This window comes from Monodelphis domestica, chromosome 6, assembly GCF_027887165.1.
Source record: "Monodelphis domestica isolate mMonDom1 chromosome 6, mMonDom1.pri, whole genome shotgun sequence".
In the NCBI taxonomy this organism is placed as follows: Eukaryota; Metazoa; Chordata; class Mammalia; order Didelphimorphia; family Didelphidae; genus Monodelphis; species Monodelphis domestica.
The window spans coordinates 180,106,127-180,127,948 of record NC_077232.1 but is presented as its reverse complement, the minus strand read 5'-3'; the positions used below and the strand labels follow the sequence as shown (position 1 = coordinate 180,127,948).

Genomic DNA, 21,822 nt, shown 5'->3' with positions numbered 1-21,822 from the left:
ATGGACCCTAAGCTTACTTTGAATAGATGTCTTGTATGCTTAATTTTCTGTGACATGGATCGATAATAATTGAATACAGTTGAACACCCTGCATATTTTACTGGTTCATTCAACTCAAGCTGAAGTTATTGTGGGATTTTTTAGGTAACAAAAGAAGTCATTAAGTAGGTAAATTTAAATGTTTGTGTAATTGAGGTATTTATTACTGAGCAAAGGGAGTATTCTATATTCTGTTTTGTTTTTTTTTTTTAATTGGTAAGATTTTTAGGATGTAGAGCCAGAAAAGGTCCACCTAGTTTCACACCCCAAAAGAAAGAGGAAGTGACTTGCCTGAGTTCATACAAGTATTCAGTGGATGAGATAAAATTAGAACTCAGATCCTCTGAACCCCAAATCCACTGCTTTTTCTATTACCCCATGTTGTCTCTACCACTTTAAGTTATTTGATTATAATTGGGGGAAGAACTCTTAATTATGAAATACTTGTAGCTTATATTTCTCTACCTTTAGTGAATGCATTAATTTTTTTTTTTTGCATTTTATAACGCTTTGCACAAGGTACTTTGGAATGATTAAAAGGAAATTAACCTGTGTAGAAGCAATTTAAAAAAAAATGTCTTTTAAAATTTTTGTTCATGCCTTTTTAAAAATACCATCATTATTGCTAAATATCCATATGTGTTCCCCCTATCACCAATTAAACCCATTCTTGTTGCAAAGAATAATAGTTAAAGCCAACAGCCTGGCACATGGTGTACAATGCTGCACCATATCCCCTATGTCTCTATTGAGGGAAAGAAGGGGGTTTAATCTTCTGTTTCCTTTCTAGGAACCTGATTGGTAATTGTGATTAATGAGAGTTCCACTGCTTTTCAGTGTTTTCATTTATCTTATTATGGCTCTTCATATTCTTTCTTCTCTCTGTAGCAGGGCAATCAAGTCTTCTCCTTTGAAATTGAGTCTCGTGCAGGAAGGCGACAAAGCATTTATTGAGCACCTGCCATGTGCCAGGCACTGTGCTAAGTAAGCCCTTTACAGATATCTCATTTGTTCCTCACACCAGCTCTGGAACATAGGTGTTATTATTGTCCCTATTTTGCAAGTGAGGAAACCGAGTCAAGGAGAGAATAAGAGACTTGTTCAGAGTCACACAGCTAGTAAGTATACAGGGGTTGGTTTTGAACTCTGGTCTTACTGACACCAGGTTATTCAATAACTCATAACTTATAAGTTAATGTCTTGGGGATTAAACTGGAAACAGTTTGAATTTCTTGTTCATTGATCTTGAGCTTGTATTATAAGATTAAAAATTAATTAATACTTAAGAATGTAAATTTGTAGGATTGAATAACAACAAAATGAGAGAGAAAAGGGGTTCCTTCAGCTGAGTGAGCAGACCAAAGAGCCAGAGACCCACAAGCCTGCTGCACTTGAGCCAAAGCAAAAAAAGCCCCACAGCGTGAGTTTCAGCAAATTTATAACCAAACCCACACCAGGGCACAACACAGGGATGCAAGACAAGGGAACCCCGGGAAGATTAAAGAATGCTGGGAAATAAAGTCCCCCGGCCATAATATTTTTAAAACCCACAGTATTATGGTGCCTGGCATGCAATAGGTGCTTAATAAATGTTTATTTTTTAAATACTTAACTTTATTTTATTTTTATGACAAATTTCCACATAAGTTTTCCAAAGTTATATGATCCATATTGTCTTCCTTCCTTTTCCCCTCCCCCGTCATGGAGTTGACAAGCAGTTCAATCTGGGTTATACATGTATTATCACTGAAAACATATTTCCATATCATTCATTTTTGCAAGTGAATAATCTTTTTTTAAGTATTTAAGTGTATTTATTTAATAATGAATTTAGAATATTTTTCCACGGTTACATGAATCATGTTCTTTCCCTCCCTTCCTCCCACTCCCTTCCCGTTGCGAATGGTTTTACATGTGTCATTGATCAAGGCCTATTTCCATATTATTAATATTTGCACTGGGGTGATCATTTAGAGTCTACATCCCCAATCAGATCCCCATCAAACCATATGATGAGGCAGTTGTTTTTCTTTTGCTTTTCTACTCCCACAGTTCTTCCTCTGGATGTGGATAGTGTTCTTTCTCACAAGTCCCTCAGAAATGTCCTGGATCATTGCATTGCTGCTAGTAGAGAAGTCCATTACATTCGACTGTACCACAGTGTATCCGTCTCTGTTTACAATGTTCTCCTGGTTCTGCCCTTCTGCTCTGCATCAATTCCTGGAGGTTGTTCCAGTCTCCATGGAATTCTTCCACTTTATTATTCCCTTTTGCACAACAGTATTCCATCACCAACATATACCACAGTTTGTTCATCCATTCCCCAATCAAAGGGCATGCCCTCATTTTCCAATTTTTTTTGCCACAACAAAGAGGCGACTATAAATATTTTGTACAAGTCTTTTTCCTTATTATCTCTTTGGGGTATAGATCCAGTGATGGTATGGCTGGATCAAAGGCAGGCAGTCTTTTAACACCCTTTGGGCATAGTTCCAAATTACCTGTAAGTGAATAATCTTATAAAACCCAAACCCCAAATCATATACCCAAATAAACAAATGATAAATAATATCTTTTCATCTGCATTTATATACCACCAGTTCTTTCCTAAGTCCTCAGAATTGCCCTGAATCATTGCTGTTAGTAGCAAAGTCTATCACAGTTAATCATCCCATAATATTACAGTTACTGTGTACAATGTTTTCCTGGTTCTGCTCATTTTACTCTGCATCAGTTCACATAGGTCTTTCTAGTTCTTTCTGAAATCATCCTGTTCAGAATAAATGTTTATTGATTGACTAACCAATCTTGAATGTGGATTTAACTATATAAAAACATGAAGCTCTTAACTTGTGAGAGTCTTGGATGGCAGAGAGCTCACACTGGGAATCCCTGAAGACTTAAGGATTTTTTCCAGGATGGAATCCTGCTCTCATATTCTTCCCCCTGCCTACCTTCAAACTCAGGCCAGATGGTCCAAAGGGGTATTTTTTCCTCTCTGTAATTTTGGGGACTGTTATATTCAGTGGAACTTCTTTCCATCTGTGCTCAGATATGTTTTATAGGGAATCTTATTTAGAAAAAAAGTAATAATTCTCTGCATGTATGTGTTATGTTTACTGTCTTCTTAATTATACTGTAAATTCCTCTTGAGCTGGGACGCTGCCTTTTACTCCCTTTGTCTCCACTCTCTGAGCAGAGTGGGCATTTCATAAATGTTGTTGACTGACAAGTATTAACCTTAGTATTTTTGAGTTCCAAGTGTGTAAACTCCATGAACCCATTGTTTTGGAAGCTCTAAATTACAGGGTATTAAGTATAATAGTGTATGGTGTCTCCTGGTGCATTTAGACAAAGAATGAGGATAAAATATGTAGCATTTTTGTTTTCTCTCCTCTGGAGATGCCCGATCTAATTTGGCATGAAAAAGAGAAGGTTGTGATGAAGCAAGTAGAGCCTAAGTTGGGGAGGGGGGTGAGAGAGGAGAGTAGATTGAATAGAGGCCACTTGGTAGAGGGGGATTCGAATTTTGGGTTTAGAATGAGAACCCCTTCCTTCAGGTTCTGACTCTGCCACTTAAACATCTCTGGGACTCAGACAAGTCCTATCGCCTGTATGGTCTCTTTTCTCATTTGAAAAAAATGAAAGGGTTGTTAGATAACCTGAGGTCCCTTTTACCTCTCCCATTCGATTGTAAATTCTTAGAGAGCAGTCCATCTTTCAAGAAACTGCCACAAGAGTATTTCTGATGGACAGGTCTGACCACGTTACTTCCCAGCTCAGAAATCCTTTGGCTAGCCCTTAGATGATGGACTCTTAACTGCTTTTGATCATGGACCCCTTTGGCAGTCTGGCAAAGCCTGTGGTATAACCCCTTCTCAGAACAGTGTTTTTAAATGCCTAAAATAAAATACATAGGATTACAGAAGAAACCAATTACATAGAATTAAAGTTATTTTAGAAATAGTTCATAGGCCTCCTCATTAAGAAACCCAGCCTTAAGACCAACTACAAACTCCCAAGTCTGCTGTTTTAGGTGTCCCACAATTTTATACAGCTTTCCTCACAGGCTTATTTTATATTACTTCCTATTTACGGAAGTTCTGGCAAGCTTGATTCTTGGACTTTCCTGCTCTCTCTATGCCCTCTTCCTTGCCCCAATCTGTACTTCCTCTACCTGCTCTGCCTGATGGAATGTTCTCATCTGGTTCAAAGTGATTTTTTTTCTGCTTAATTTTATGATAGTACTTTGTCTAGACACATTTTTTTTATTGATCATATTTACCACTTCCTATCCTTTTTGAGTGTTGGAAATGTGGCATTTTTTGGTCTTTGTGTCTTGATTTCCATGCCTACCACAATCTTGCATGTAGCAGGTTTCCAATTCATCGAATTGAATTGGGTTTTCCACTAAGCCTCAGCTTGAACCCTCTGTTTTAGCTAAGCTGGCCTTACAACAAGCCTTTGAACACATCCTCCCCCCACCCCCCGGGCTATTAAAGTCCTTGCAGAAGAAGCATAAGTGCATTTTTTCTCATGAGACTTTTTAGGTTGACTTCTTTCATCTTTGTTCTGCTAGGATATTTCAGTTTATTTCAACAAGCATTTATTAAACATCCACTGTTTACTAGGGCCCGAGAAGACAAAGACCAAAAACAAATTAGGCAGGCCTCTGTCCTCAAGACGCTCACATTCTCCTGTGGAGATTCAGCGTGATCCCAGGCAAGTAAAGAGGAAACATATTGAAAGGGCTATACTGAGAAATTTCAAGCAAGAGAGGAGACTCTTCGATCAAGAAGGATCATAAAGATTTATTTTTTTTCTGTTAGAAGATGGCACCCATCTGAGGTTTGAAGGAGTTAAGAATTCCTTCTGGTGGCAGGGAGAGAGGCCGGTCTGGCCATTGGGGACTCTTCACAAAAGCTTGGGGGCAGGAAGTGGAATCGTGTATGAGGAACTGCCAGGAGATGCACTAGACTAGAATAGGGAGGGTATGAATGAGCCCCCTCCCTCCCTGCCCCCAACATATCTCACAAGACCAACAGACCCATTTCTAAGGCAATTGGCTTCATTTTGGGGCGCCGGCTAGTTGTTAGAAAACCTTCCCTCATGTCAGATCAGCATATACCTTTGTAAAGGGCCTCCTACTGCTCCTGGGTCTGCCCTTCTGGCCAGTCAGAGGGAAGAAATGGTTTTCTTTTCCATATAATAACCCTTTAGGTACTTGAATAGTAATTATGTTCCCTTGAAGCTTCTCTTCTTTAGTCTAAGCTCCCCAATTTCCTTTATCTAGTTCTACATCACTACCACCCCCACTATTACAATTGCAACTACTACTAAAACACTACCACCAAAAAGAATTATAAATATATCATATTTATATAATATATAGATAATATAAATGTAAATAAATAATTATAAGTAACATTTATGTAGTACTATATAAATAACACTTATATAGTGTTCCAAACACTGTACTAAATGCTTTACAAATATCCTCACAATGGCCTTGGGAGGTAGGTGCTATTATTATCCTAGGTTTAGAGAAGAGAAAACAAAAGCAGGCACAGCTTAAGTGACTTGCCCAAAATCACACAACTAAGTATCTGAGGCTAGATTTGATCTTGTCTTCCTGACTCCAAGCCCAGCACTCTTATCTCTATTCTGTGTAATTCATATGTAATTCAAATTCATAATGTAATAATATGTAATTCATAAACTTGAAGCCTTTTCCTTCTTCATTGCCCTCCTTTGAATTTTTTTCAACTTATTGATGGCCTTTCTAAAATAGGAGGCCTTGAAATGACCCCCATATTTGTGGCATAGCCTGAGAATGAAGGACACCAGGATGATTTGGACCCCATGTCTCTCTTAGCTTCATCTCACATAAGCTTTCTCAGTTGCCATATTTCAGAAGGACTTTGAAAAAAACTGTAAGAGCAGCTACATCAAGTCTCAAGATTTAATAGAAAGGAGACAATTTAGTGAGGTAGAGAGGGCGTTCCAGGAATAAGATAAAAGACGAAGGTAGAAATAGAATGATTGGCCAAAAATGAACCCATGAAAAATGAGAAGACTAATATGGATGCGACAGTTCAGGGAACTTTTGAAGGGCTCAAAGTAGGGAGGGTGAGTCTTCCCTTCCTCTTCGGAATCTCCTTTTTCTGATGGAGAAGTTCCTTGTAGATAGGCCTTAGGGAGGGAGGGAGGTTGTTTATATTTAAAATAAAGGTGCTGAATTGGGATGATTAGGAAGAAGTTGCAGTACTGTGGGTGGATCACAGAATTTTTGAATTGGATAGGTCCTCATTGGCTTTCTAGTCCAACCCATGTTTCATGGCGCAGGATGTCTTTTGATTGGGGAATTGTTTCCATACCTGGAGAAATCACTCCTCTGTGCCTGCCTGTCCCATGTAACTCTTGTCCTGCCCTCTCATCAGTTTGGCCAGAGGCTCCAGCCAACATGGAAGACACTGTCTTCATTGAGAATACTCCAGCAGGCTGCCTGTCATCCTTTATTCTCCACAAATGACTAGGGCATCCTTTCTTCCCAGAGTATGGTTTTTCCTCCTGTTCAGAGCTGCAGCCAGCTGACAGTCCCCACGAGCCACAGCTACCATGTGGTTTAATCCTTGTTCCCCATCCAATTCTCTTATGCCCTCCACTGCCAGAATTCTCAAGTTGCCTCTGGAACTAGAGAGTATCCCTGCACATATCCTCAGTTTACCCCACCTTTTCTCCCTAAATTAAATCGCTAGCCCTTTTAACTAGTCTAAAATTGTCCAAGTCATGCTCACAGTTTCCTTATTTAGCACAGTTTTTTTCCTCTTCTATCTCTCCCCATAAGCTATACCCTCAGAAGCAAGAAGTACACATAGCTGTGAAGGATTCCCCTTTTATTGTTTTGGCTATCCATTAGTGAAACCTTTTGTTATTTAGCACAGTGTATGTCCATGTTTCACCTCCCTGAGTAGCCCATATACTCCTTGATGCATTCCTCACAGCCCCACAGTGCTTTGCCCAGAATAGCTGATCAGTATACGGAGAATAATTGATTCCTTCAAGACCTTGCCACTGCCTCGGTTGTCTGCCTACCTCACCCTATTCTCTATACACAATCCTATTTTCATGAGTCCCTTGATCATATACTTGCCATACTTACCTTGTTTGTTAGAGCAAATCTACTTGGCATTCAAAGCCTTCTACTTAGCACCATCCATCTTTATTTCCTCTTATGACTCCTCTGCTCCATTCAGACCATTCTCCAGCCAGATTTTGGCTATTGACTCATTGTTTGGCTTGAAGGTCAGAGAAGGATCAGATTTGATCCAAAGTTTCTAGATTGTAGGAGCCAGTGCTGCCCTAGGCAGGGCATGACTGCATCGTCGATCAGACGGACCTACTGAGCAAAGGAAGGGAAACGTGTGCATGTGTATTTGTCTTTGCAGTGTCTGTGTGTGCAGCACATCCAAAAGTCTTAGTGGAGTAAAAGCTAGTAAAGCATGACACAGCTCTGAGATTTTAGGGGTGCCGGGTATGTTTCTCTTTCTAGTCCTGTGTATACACGTGTTGGAAGGAGGAAAAAGCCTGATTGTTTTAGAGGAGGAACTTGCAACATTACGATTCTGGGAAGAATACCCTGCTTTGCACTTACTTTTCCAGTTCTGGGTTAGACAGGGCCAGGGAAAGGGCAGAAGAAGAGAGCCGGCTGCCCAGTAGGGATGGCTCTCAGCCCTTCTCCAGATGGATCGGTTCTGTTCACAGAGCTGATCCCACAGACACTTGTAATTGTATTCCCAGGGCTCAGCCCAGCTCCTGGCACACACTGAGCACTTAATACTAAACTCTTGTTGACATCACTTGATTTGGCTCGATGGGGTTTTTGTTACACCTGTCAGTCACACTCGGCCCCTGAGACTTTCGGGGGTACACAACTGGTCCAGATACACAGTCTCAGAGAGGATATTTCTTTTCCTCCTCTATGGCAGCAAGAGTCAAGTTATCAGACAGTCAGAGCCAAATATTAGTAGAGACATTTAAACTAGACAGACTACCTAATTCTATACAAAATTCTGTGTTTCAGACACTAGAATGATGGAATTTTGATCTTTAGAAATCTGTAGAATTTTTTTTAATTTTCCAAATATTTATATAATTTTCCAAATTCTATAGGTTTCTAAAGATCAAAATTCCATAACTCTAGTGTCTGAAACACAGAATTTCTTTGTCCCCCTGTACTATGGTCTCTGAGTGCCAGAGGGCAGAACTTGGAGCAGTGAATGTAAATTAGAGGGAGAGGCAGATTTTGGCTCAGTATGAGAAAGCTTCCTAAACCTAAGGGCTATTCAATAATAAAATGAGATGGTTTGTGTTATCGTGAACTCTCCATCATGGCAACTGTTTGGGCAGTGCCTGGATGAACATCCATTAGGGATGTTGTAGAAAGGATTTCTGCAGCAGGTGGGAAGTAGGACTTTTAAGAATTTCTTGCAACTAGAAGATTCTGTGTTACTGACATCTTGATCATTTTGACCTCTTGAGAGCCTGACAAGGCTAAAATTCTATTCTAATGTCTTTGTGTTTTAGTAGAAAATTTATATGTAAAATGATATTTTGGGGAGTTCTAAATATTCTGTCCAGTATGAAACAGTCATGCTGTATTAAGAAAATCATTATTTGTTGTGTGAATTAAAATTTGGTCATTGATGTTTAGAGCCCTGAAAAAATGAAATTTACCTGTATTAATAAACATGAACAAAACAAATGCTTGGTTCTTTGTTATTGTTGGTGTTAGTGAAGCCAAGAATGTGTTGGGGATCAAGCTCCATTTTCAGTCGATTCTATTCTGCCTAAGCAAATGGATGTAAGTATAGACTGTACCCATTTCACAAATGTCTGTCATTGCTCATGAAGTTCAGATCCTTCACTACTGCTAGAAAAATGATTCTGAACAGTTCAGTAGTATTTATGCATAACTAGGATATTCATTGTTGTTGTTATGTTAATATAGTACATAATAATACTCATTTGTAGAAGAGATTTTGCAGTTAAGTGGCTCAGTGTTTGGCTCACTAGACTCAAATCAGGAAGATTCATCTACATGAGTTCAAATTTGTCCTCAGACACTTGCTAGCTGTGTGACCCTGGGGAAGTCATTTTCCCTGTTTGCCTCAGTTCTTCATCTGGAAAATAAGTTGGAGAAGGAATATAGCATGTGTAAAATTGAGAGTAGGGCAAAAGAATCAAGAACCAGATTTTCTTGGGTCATAAATGGCAAATAGTGTATTTATTCTAGAGGTAATTGGATGTCTTGAGCGGGCAATCAGCAAGATTAGACTTGAACTTTAGAAGAAGAAAAATATTTTGGCAACTGTGTGTGTAGGGTGGAAAAGTTCTTGAAAGAATGAATTTGGAGAAAGTGTTCAAAAGAGAAAAATAATCCATAAAATGGAGAAGTAAATTGATTATAAAATATGAAGCACAAGGTATAGAAAGTCAGAATTAGGAAATTGGGAAGGTTTTTGCCCTCCTCACCACTCACTGATTTCTACTCCTATTGCAAAAGCTTTCTCTCCTTTAATCCTCAGCAAAGGAATTCCAATAAGTAAGAGGTGTTAAAATATGTTGCTGTAGTTTACAACTGTCATCTGTAATGTTTTATTTAGCTGTATCTTTTTCCATTGCTCCCTCTGCAGCATGGAGCACCATATGCCATTGTCCCCGTCAGGAAGCAAAGGTTCCCTGGTCTGTGCCTTTGCCTGTGTTTATGCCACAGAGGAACTGCAGTCCAGTGCCATCTTTTATTGATAGGGCCAGCAAAGGAGGAATCTAATGAAATTATCAAAGCTTTGAATTAATTATGAACTTGAATAGGAGAGCTAAGCTCTCTGGAGCCAGGGATCTCATTACCCATTCACTCTCATTGCATCCTCTTATGGAGCAGAAGGCTGGTTCAGATACAGCTCTTAGCTTGGCTTTGGACTTTATTCAAACTTGCTAAATTGACATCCTCTTCTTATTGCAGTGTGGCTGAAAATGTCTGTGATGATTAATTTAATTTTGCTCAGGAGCTGCAGGACATGTCAATACCAGGCTTTCTCCCCTCACCCTTATCCTTTCCTTTTTTTTTCCTATATGGGTTTCTTGTTTTTTCCTCTTTTCTATCATCAAATTGGATACTACACAAGTTTCTATCCATTTGGGGAACTGGGAGAAGCATTCAAGATTCAGGTGTAGCTTCATGGAACATAATGATTGATTTTAAGTTAAGAGCTATCTTCCATCCACCATGTGTTCCCTGGAGACTTAGGTAAGCATGATAGCTTCTAAAGTCATTCATTGCCAATTGTTTCTTTTCTGAATTGCAAAGACTACTTTGACTGACGTCTTGCATGGATGTTGCTACTTTCGATTGAACTGTGCTGCATTTAAACTTGTTAAATGCTTGGGCTTTAGCAGCCTTCACTGCTCTGTGGCATGTATGGTTCATGTCAACAGCAGAGCCCACCTTGGGCTTTGGCAACTCTTCACTGATGTGTCGAATGTATGGTTCATGTCAGCATGAGAATGCACTGTGTTGTGATAGTTTAGAGTTCCTGATGCCCACAGAACAGGCGAGATAGGAACTTGCCGAGGGTGGCACTGCAGCCGTGTATGGATCAGTCAGAAATCTAAATTGCTCTTTTCCTGGACGAATAAATCAGCCTCTTGATTACTTTGTGTCCAGTAGCAGAATCAATAACAACTAGGTTTCTATTCACATACTGGGGATGATTCTTTGGGTACCTGTCATAAGTTTATAATGAGTGGCAGGCCTTTTCTGCTTGCTTTGGAGACCCATTATTTATGAGTTCCTAAGCTGCAACTCATCTGTCTTTGTAAACTACAGGCCACTGGCAATTTTTTTGTTAGCAGTGGCGAACTTTGCCTAATGGTATATGTGGTTCAGTGTGTGGGATCCAGGAGTGTTGGGAGGGAAGGAGGGTGGGAGAGTAGCATTCTTTGCTTGTACTGTGACTGTTTACTTTTAGTGAGTTTTCCTCTCTTTTTTCTTCTCTGTAGGCAGCAGCTATATTTAACTCAGCCTTTGGAAGTTTTTTGGTGAGTAATGCAATGTTTAAATCTCTCTCTGAAATGACTTTTGGGTGGCTGGTGGAGGTCAGTTATTTGGAAGGCTCGGTGAAAGCTGGAAACATCCTTCAGTTCTCTTAAATGTTCCTGTTCCATTCTATTCATCATGATCTGAATAAAATTATTTACTAAATAAGGGCAATTAATCTTCTGCAGTATACTTTATATGCTTGACTTTAATGTACCATTGAATGGGTTAAAGGAAACAAGGATAACCCAGCATTTCTCTTATAGAAGTGCTGTCAATATATTGATTGTTTAATGAGGTCTATTAGATTATTATTATTTTCTATCAAGGGGCCAAGGATTTCGAAGAGGAAATATGACCCAGCTGGTCAGAAAGGAGATGCTAATTTACTTGGTGACATGTCATTTATTTTGCATGTTTCACTGTCACTGGAGAACATCCTGGGTACTTCTGAGAAACATAAGGGAAAGAGGGAAAAATTGAGGGAGATCAGGAAAAAAAACTTAAAGGTCAATAATTTTCAAAGATCAGAGGCATCCATCCTTCAGAGAGAGAGACAGACAGACAGACAGACAGACAGACAGAGAGACGGAGAGAGTGTGAGAACACAGAAGCTAGGCTTTTATACAATTAGAATTTGATTTTTTATAAAAAGAAAATATAGAATTGTAGACTGTTTCTTTTTCTAATCCTTTTCCAACTCAACAATTTGACCAGGGTTTGAGTTTTTTTGAAAGGACTTTATGAAAGGTTGTAAAAGCTACTTGAGCTTTTTACAGTTGTTAATGAAATGTTTTGATTTAAATCCTTGAATTTAGGTGAAATGCATCAAGATAAATTAAAATATTATTCAGTGGGTCTATTTCTCATTCATGTCATTCAAGCAGCTAGATCAGGTTGATTTATACATAAACAAAAAGAAAATCAATGCTACATAAATTAACTTGAAAATAGGTAGGACTCTCCAAAATTTAAATTCATTGTACAGTCATTATCCATTGTAAATCTAATCTCTGACCAATACATTTGCTGTTATTAAATTAGTCTCACACTAAGTGTTAATTGGGTAGGTGTGTTAAGAATTTGTTGGTATATACCTTAATAAATAAATACATAAGTGCGTATATTATATGACATGTATATATTTGATATCATTTTAAAAAGTAATACTATATCTTCCTGGGGTTTCCTTTTTGTCCGGTTTTAAAGATTTTATTATGTATGCTATTAAATTGATACTGATTACTGATTATTTCAAGCCTCAGTAATTGTTTATTGAAGTAATTGCTTTCAGTTGTTTATATTTTATTTTCTGGAGAGTGATTTCTACCTATTATATCATGTTACCTCACTATCAATTAATTTGAGTCACTGATCTTTGTTGGTGGAAGGAGTTTCCATACCAAGAGATTTTTTATATACAGCTCTTTCTCTTCCTTGCTGTCTTGCCTTCTCCCTTATACTTATAAACATGAAATTGCAGATCTCTACCAAAAGAAGAAAAAAAGAAAAAAAATTACCAAAAATATAGTCCTTTGTATATCACCGTTTTGTAGAAGCTGTTTGAAGGAGTAAAAAGAGTGCTAGACTTGGAGTCAGGTTGTTGACCCAGCTTCCAAACCTGCCTCTGTCATTTGCTGGTTGTAAGGCCTTGGTCAAGTCATGGCCATCTTGACAAACTTCTGTTTCCTTAGCTGAAATATGGGCATCCTGATACCTGTAGCCTTTCCAACATTGGGTTTTTACCAACATCAAGTGAGATACTCTATAGCTCCCTGCTAACCTTAAAATGCTTTATAATTAAATAGCCATTATCCCTACTTACAAGAGTAACAACTTCAAGGTACCATCTAGTTGGAGGTACGTTTGTCACCAGTAAGGGTGCATCCCTCAGCTCGGTCTTGCTTTTAAAGATATTGAGCTTTTCATTTTCATTGTGACTCTGGGATGGAGGTAGTTCGTTATCTCTGCCATGAGGAAATTCTCCCCCTCTGCACATAGGTAGGTGCTCTGGTATGATGCTCTAGTTTGACTGAGTACTGGCTAACATTCCTTCTATCGGCTCCAGGATTTAGGAGGAGAGGAAGAGGAGTGCCTTGAGCTGGATGGAATTTAGATGGTGAGGGCTCCAAAGAGAGGATCCTGGAAACGAGGAGAATGTCATGACTAAAAGAAAGGAGCTTGGGACTTTCTTGCCACCTTCTTTTCCTCCCCCAGACATGAGCTTGGAACTTTCTTGCCACCTTCTTTTCCTCCCCCAGACATGAATTATCAGAGATGGACAGGAGGGTTTTTGTTAGGGGAGTAAAAGTTGTGGGGATTAGAGGAGGGAGGACTGTCAGGGCTGGATGGGGGCAGTTATTCTGCTTCCTTTTCCCAGTCTGCACCCCATCTCCTGTCCTCAGCTCTGACCAGGCCTCCCATACCTTCCAGCTCTCTGAATTACCAAGTAGTTCTTAGACCTTGCCTAAGACTGTGTCAGTAACGAACCACTCGGGCCAAATCACAATCTAGAACCAAAGCTTTAATAGATTTTTATTTCATATTCTCCAAACAAGAATCATTTCTTCAACAACTTTGAGGATTCATTTTATAGAAGGAAAATACCCTGTTGTACTAATTCCCTTGTTGTTGTTGAGTGCTGATCCCATGGACCGAAGTTTTCTTTGCAGACACCAGAGTGGTTTGCCATTGCCTTTTCCAGTTCTCATTTTACAGGAGTTGAGTGACTTGCCCATATGGGTCCCACAGCTAGTAAGGGTCTGAGGCTGGATTTGAACTCGGAACTTCTGAGACAAAGCCTGGTGCTGTGTCCACTGCAGTGTATTTATAGCAAATAAAAGGCTGGCCTCAGAATCTGGTAGACTCGGGTTCAAGTCCTTACTCTAACAGTATACTGATTCTGCATCCTGATGGGGTCATTTAAACCTCACACTGTGCCCAGGCAACAGTCCAAGACCCTACATGACATATGAATTGTCAGGCTCCATCAGTGAAGAAAAGTTTCCCATGTTGACAAAATCACTCACCTGAACCCCCTTGCTCTACGCCCCTTTCCCTGCATCCTAGATTGTCATAAGTGAGGATTAGACTGAGCTAGTGTGGAACAGGAGAAAACGACTGGAGCCCAGGTCTGCTGGCTCTGCCATGGGTTTTCTGTGGGATCTTGGGCAAGACTTCTGACAGTTTTACTAAGAACTTCCTGTGTCCCTGGCACTGAGAAACTGTCCCTACCTTCAGGAAGCTTTCATTTTCCTGGGGTGGATGGGGGCAAGAATAGACACAAATAAGTAAATGCACTCTAATTTTCAGAGGATGAGCCTTAATTTCCTTGTTTGTAAAATGAAGGCATTAGACTAGCTGCTCTCTGAGGGCCTTCTTGCTGTGCTCTAATAGTCTGTGTTCAACCATTTGATAGTTCAGTGTTCCATATTCTAACATTCTCTGCTTCACAATTCTATATTCTAATATCTCTTCTAGCTTTAAAATTCCATAATTCAGTATTCCATGTCCTAATACTCTATCATTCATCATTCCATTTCCAAATAATCTAGAGTTCAGTGTTCCGTGTTCTAATGTTCTCTGATTCACTTTTCTGTTTTCCAAGATTCCTTCTAGCTCCAAAATTCCATAATTTTGTGATTTATTATTAGGAAAGAACAGTGTTCAGGCATTAATGTATATGCATTTATAAATAATTTTAGAATTCTTCATTGCATTTTAAATTTTAAATCAAATGCATTGATAAGGTGAATTGTTTGTTTTGAAAGGGAAGAAAACTTTTCCAATAATTCTTTCAGATTCAGGTATCTGGGTATACCAGATAGCAACATCGTCCATATTTATAGGGAGCTTTATAACATCCCAGGTCTAATTAAAACACAGTGTTTTAAAGAACTAATTGTTACAGAAAACTGTTTTTATGTAGCTGGGCTGGTAATAACTAATGATAGATGAATTCAATTTACATAAATTTCAGACCAGGAGAATATTTTAGAATCATGCCATGGAGGATTGCTTTAAGTTAAGAAGTTAATGTCATTATCTCCTCTCATTTAAAGAGTTCGCTTTACAATAATTGTAGAGCATAATAAGCGATTTGAGATTTCCCACTTGATGAGGTTTTAATAAAATCTGATAGCATTTTGGTAATTCTGGGTCGTTGGTGAGCTGCGTTTTTGCTGTTATGAAATACCCTCATGATGGAAGGGCTGAGCAGAAGGCCAAGTTCAGCAGGCTTGCCTGCTTTTGCATCCATGTATGAAGCAAAGGGCATTTTTCAAGTGGTGATTCTCTGGAGAGTTGGATTAGGGATTCCGGATGCCTTTGATTTCAAAAGCTTATGCCATGCTGGAGAAGAACTAGCCATTTACCAAAGCCATTTTGATTGTGTGATTTGGTCAAACCCCAGCTTCAGGTTTTGGAGAAGGAATTTCTCTCCCTGCCCTCCTCTCCCACCCCCAAATATTTTCACCTAAAAGACAAGAAAAGAAATGGCCATGTTGACCATGTGAGTCTTGTGGTCTAACGAAATTCCACAACATTCAAGCACTTGGTTGTAGGTTTGTGGAAGGAGGACCTATTGAGCCATCTACCCATGGCCAAGCGTTTCCAGCCACATGAGATGAATCATGTTTGGGTTCTGGACACTTGCTATCCAGAGTTGATCTTCAAGGACTATTGCATTCATTTGCAGTGAGAGAGCTGGCCCCAAATCCTTGAAGGCCTGGGTCTAGACACATACTGGCTGTGTAACCTGTGGCAAGAACTTCCAAGTTCTCAAGGCAACTCTCTAAGACTAAGATGCAGAAAGGGCATCCAGCCTACGATGGCAGAGAGTCCCCTCACCTGGGAGTTTTCTGTCCCAGTGAAATCCTAGGAGCAGACCTTGCCAGCTTGATAAAATTCTGAGTCTGAAATCAGGAAGACCTGAATTCTGATGTGGCCACAGACACCTAATAGATGTGTGAGCCTGGTAAGTCTCTCAACCCTGTTTGCCTCAGATTCCTCAACTGTAAAAATGAGGATAATAATAGCACCTACTTGCAGGGTTGTTGTGAGGATCAAATGAGATAATATTTGCAAAATGCCTAGTAGAATGCTTAGCATGTAGTAGGTTTTAAAATATAAATCCCCAATCTCTATTTCCATATGCTTCCCTTTCATTTTGAGAAGAGGGCTGAGGGAGAAAGAACAAGTGGGATTTCCTTCTTTTTCGTACAGTGCCTTTTGTCCCCATGTTGTTCTCTTTTTATGTAGTGGATGTTGCTACTTCTAGAAACTCATCTAAGAAGATTGTTATTAAACTAAAAAAATCTCTTTGCCTCTGGAGGACTAAAAGAATGATCTAGCCATCCTTCACTCTTATAACCAAACTCAACTACCTTCCTTGGCCTCTGGCCTTAGCCCCAATTCTTAACTATTTCATTTTAAAAAACTAAACAAAACTGATAGTATATTGCTTGCTTTTTCGTTGGGTGGGGGGGAAGGACTGAAGGAAGAGAATTCAGATCTCAAGATTTTTTTTAAAGAATGTTAAAAATAAATAATTTAACATTAACAAAAAATCCAAAATTATTTTCATAGCTATCACTTTCCTATACTTACTATCCCTCTCATCAACCACTCTCCTTTGGAAGAAAAGAATGCAGTGTAGAATACAGACCACCACTTTGTTTGAAGCACGCCTCATTCTGCACCTAAATTCTGCCCTTCTCTGCCAAGAGGATTCATCATCAATCTTTTTACTCCTGTTCAGCTTTGGCTGAGGATGGAGGGTTGTTGACTTCTCAACCCTTTATGCAAGAATTTCCAAGATTATTGATTGTTGGAAAGGGTGATTGTAGACTAGGACCTGGGTCCTTGACTACCTTTTTTTTTTTAATTTCTCTGAAGTAAGGACATGATCTTACTTGGTTTGTATTTATTCAATATTCCCTTTTCATTCAATGTCTAAAATTATTCTGGTAGTTTTTCCTTTAATACTAACACCCAAATAGTCCGCTTTGTGTCCTAGATTCCTCCAAGTGTATAGAATTTGTTTTGCTTCTAATCCATAAATAGACCATTTTTTTCAGTTCAGTTGTGTTCATTTAAAAAAAAGTTTAATCCTTGTTTTTATTTTAATATCACTGTTATTTCTGGAAATACTCCCTTCCTTTCCCTCCACTTTTACCTCTTTCTTTCTCTTCCACCAAACTCGTCCTTTTCTTATAACATCCAATGCAGGGCACATTATTTCCTCCTCTACCTGGGGACAGTAGGAGGGGCAATAAGTTTCCTTATGTGCTCCCTGAGACCATTTTACTGATTTTTAGTTACTCAATGTTTTTCTTCCTTATAGTAATAGCTTCATTTATGCTGTAATTATTTTGTATATTGTTATTCTGGTTCTACTTATTTTATTGTGTATTAATTCTAAAAATCTTTTATTATAGGGATAATTAATTCCTAAATGTCTTCTGAGATTGCTCTGAATTTCTCTTATTAATAATTTATTAATTTATAAAATTATTTCATGGCATGGATATGTTATAGGGTTTTATTTTTAGCACATTTTCAATCAATACCCACTTCGTATCTTTTTTTTTTTTTGCTGCCACAAGGAGTGCTTTTATGAATATTTTGGTATATATTGGACCTTCATTCCTACCCCTGACTTTAATGATTTATATTACCAGTAGTGAGACCACTTGGCTGAAGAATCCAAACAGTTTAGTCACTTTTCCTTCATAATTTCAAATTGATATCCTTACCAGTTGGCAAAAAAATGGAAACAAATTGGAACAGTCAATATTGGAAGGATTGTAGGAAGGCAGGCATATTAATTCACTGTTGGAATAACTTTGAATTGGTTTATCTTTCTAGGATATTAATATTTAATTATGAAAGGAAAGCAACTTTTTATACCATTTTAGGTGTGGAAAAGAATGAACTAAGCCCAACGAATAAGAAATGTCTTAGTTTCAGAGAGCCCAAGAGAATTGGGAAGACTGTGGCTCCAAGTGTAGGGGCCAGTTTTAAAGATTGGTTTTCACTAACCATTAGGGGACTGGTTTTAAGGATAGTGGAAAGGGTGCTAGATGAACAGAAAGGAAGCTTGAATTCAAATCCCAGTTTATATTCTTTCTATCCATGTGACCCTTGAGGAAGCCACTTTAACTCTTTGAATCTGTTTCCCCACATGTAAAATGGGGGTAATACCATCTTTCCTACCTCACAGGATTTTTGTGAACAAAGTATTTTGTCCATCTTTAAAGTGCTAGAGAACTAAGTAAACTTAGCAGGCTAATGGGAAACTCCCTAAGATGTTGTTTACTGTGTTTGAACTAAGATGAAAAACTTCACACTTAGTTCAGTGCCTTACACATAGTAGGCACTAACTAAATTTACTTAGTATGGTAAACATAGCAGGATAACAGGGCATCTTGCTGAGGTATCATACACTGTCTTTAAACTGGGAGGCAAAAGCTTCACATCTAGCACTCTACCTTACACACAGTAGGTACTTAATAAGTATTTCCTCTTGGAAAATATAAGTAGGTTAATAATAGTATAGCATTAAAGGCACAGCTGGAACACTAGCATCAAATCAAAGCAGCAGATAATTTGTTGAACACCCATTAGTGTAGCAACTCAGTGGTGTAGGTATAATGACCCTGAATATGTCTAGAAGATTTGGATTCAAATTTTGCCTCTGACTTTTAGTCGCTTTGTAACCAGGGACACATGATTTAACCTCTTTGAGCCTTATTATTCTTATTTGTAAAATGGGGATAGTTTAACACCTGTCTTGCAAAGTTATTATGAGAATCAAATGATAAGGTAGATAGATTGGGATAGCAGTATATAATGCAATTTATTATTGTGAAGGTTATTACTCTTTTACCATGTCCCAGGCCTCATGGGGGAAACCACAACACCTAAGATATGGTCCCCATTCTCAGTCTCACCTAGGTTGTAATCTAGTTGATAGAGCATGACATTAATATGTAGTAAGTTAGACCATAACAGAAGCTTGAAATGCCCTCTCAATATCTTCCATATCATGGGGCCTTTAATTTAATTTAATTTAATTTATTTTTTAAAGGAGTTTTAACCTGGCATTTCAGTCCACAGACTTGCCTGGGGAAAAAAATCCATTTTAATTTTGGTTAACCTGTAACAGAAATTTAATATTTCCTTCCCTGGACTTCCAAAGGGAGTCTAAGACACCAAAAAGGTTCAGAACCCCAGCTCTGGGTTATTTCTCACTCTCCTCCTGTAAGGATTAGGAAAAATAATTGGGAGGCTGAATGGGAGAGGTAGGGCAAGGGAGATCCCTGTGATCCAACAGGAACCCAGGCCTCAGTAAACCTCTGTATATCTAACCTGTTCTTGCCTTCCAGTCAACAAGCCTGCGTGCCTAAGTGCTTATGCATCAAACCATATTTTTAGCACAGACATACTGTGGTCACTGCATTGTTGATTTGTTTCTCTTATAAGGTTTTATCTATAATAGTCTTCCTAAATATAAAAGGGCCTTTGTTGCTCAATAAAAATGTACAGAATCTTTACCTCTTGCATTTTAGCCCTGTAATGCCTTATACTACTTGACAGGACTTCTGCAGCAAGTAAATGCATTAGTCATAGTGTCCATTTTTCTTGCAAATTTGTGACATAGATTTAATTATGGGAATGACCAGCAACTTACAAATCTAATTTTAGGAGAGGCTGAGCCAACTTTTTTTTATTTTAATAATGATGGATTTTTTAAAGCAATGATTTCATTACTATTTAAAGAAATCTAGTGGTGTAGAACTAGCCAATAGACTGAAGTTATTTTATTACCCTTTAACAAATGCCATGTACCTTTATCTTTTTTTAAATGAATTTTTAAAAATGTTGTCATTCCCAAACTGTAAACATTTCTGCCTATATATATTGGGCTAAGATAAACACAGACAAGCAAATAAATCAATAAATATCTTGAAGAAGACCTGGTTTCCTCTACATTATACCTCCAAAGCCTGCTCTACATGTGTTTTTTTCTGATCTTTCCCCAGTTAATACTCTTAACTCTCTCTTAAAATTACTTTTATCATTTGATATTTACTTTGTATTTTCTTGTGAGTAAATACTGTATCCTCCTCCCTCTCTCTCTCCCCATGATAGAATGTAAGCTCTTTAGGGGCAGGGATTGTTTTATTTTTGCTTTTGTGTCCCCAACCACTTAACATGGTTATCTTTCATGTACATAGCAGGTGGATAATAAATATTTGTGGAATTAAACTGAATGGAATAAATAAAAATGAAGACTTTTTGCCAGGTATTTATAATTTGATGACACATCATGAGGGGAGAAAACTGGACTAGAAACTAGGGAGACCTGGGTTCAGCTTCTGCCTTTGATGAGAACTCTCTTTATGACCACCTTGAGCAAGTAAGTCACTTAGCCTTCTAATAGTGCTCCGGGCAACTTGCCAAGATTTTACATTATAGAGATGACATTGAGCTGTGTTAGGAGAGGTAATTTCCATTTTGGATAGGATCACAGGGGTAGTCCCTATCCAAATCCCTATTTATAATAAGTTCCCTGAAACACATGACCACTATCATTGGTAGCAATTTAATTTAAATTTCATAAGTTTGTGTGCTACCTACTAAAATAATAACTAGCTAACTACATTGAATCTAATGGAGACTCACTCATTTCTTTATAATTAATATGTTTATAGCATTTATTTCTTGTTTTTATTACATAAATACGATTTCCCTAAAGTTGGTATATTACAAAAACTTCTCTCTTTTCCTATACATTAGCTATACCAGTTCTTATAGATGGGTCCTTGATTCTGATGTCAATTTTTGGTTCTTAGAGGTCATCCTCATCATGATCTACATTTGGAAGCCACTGTAACTCCAAAAAGGATCTAGGCACATAGAGAAACAAGCGGTAAAGCCCCATGATTCCTACAAGTTGGAGATTCCCTTGGGTATGGAAGAATCCACACACACACACATATGATCTGTGTGTATATCTATGTATTTAGATTTAAACTGTAACCTTTTAACACTCCCCGGGATTCTTTCCATGGTGCCTGACCCTCCCTTTACATTTTACAGTGAGCCAAGTTGGGAAGCTTAAAATCCATCACTGGACTCAGACCTTTCACGAAACATTTATCGCTTCTAAGAAACTTTGCTCTTGTGTTTTTGAGAAAAGTCAGGATGCAGTTCTTCCTCTGTTGGTGACAAATGGTTGACAGTCACAAATGCCTTATTGGGCTCTGCCTAGCACGGTTCATTCATTCTGGTTCTTGCTACTTTTTGTTCTCAGTGAATCAAATGCATCCATTGAAAGCCTAAAACTTCAATCAGCAGAAGGACCTGTCATCTTGAATGGAAGAGAGAACACACATCTTTTTTCTTTTTTATTGTGCTAGCTCCAAGGAAAAAGTGTGATTCTCTGTTTAGACAGGTTTCTTGAAGTCCCGACTTGTGATCAGAAGTCAGGTTCTCTTTGTAGGTGCCTTCCTCAATGGAAGAGTGGCATGCATAATGTCAAATTCAAAAGTAAACATATTAGATTGTCTAAGAGGCTCTTACAAAAACAACAATAAAACAAAGTGACTCTTACAGCCTTGCAGTTCAAATGATACCAATAGCAGCCAGGATGAGAACCATGTGGCAGGCACACTTCACCT

The 21,822-nt window shown here is 38.4% G+C and overlaps 1 protein-coding gene across 3 annotated transcripts in view; it reads left to right on the top strand.

Moving 5' to 3' along the window:
- The window catches only part of SLC10A7 (solute carrier family 10 member 7), a 288,157-nt gene that overhangs the window by 81,300 nt on the left and 185,035 nt on the right, over positions 1-21,822 (top strand). For 2 of the 3 annotated variants that reach the window (XM_001376861.4, XM_007496259.3), the window contains exon 5: positions 11,101-11,139. The exons of the other annotated variant lie outside the window; for it this stretch is intronic. In XM_001376861.4, coding sequence (XP_001376898.1) covers positions 11,101-11,139 — 39 coding nt within the window. The remainder of the gene's footprint in view (positions 1-11,100; positions 11,140-21,822) is intronic. 3 annotated transcript variants of the gene reach the window in all.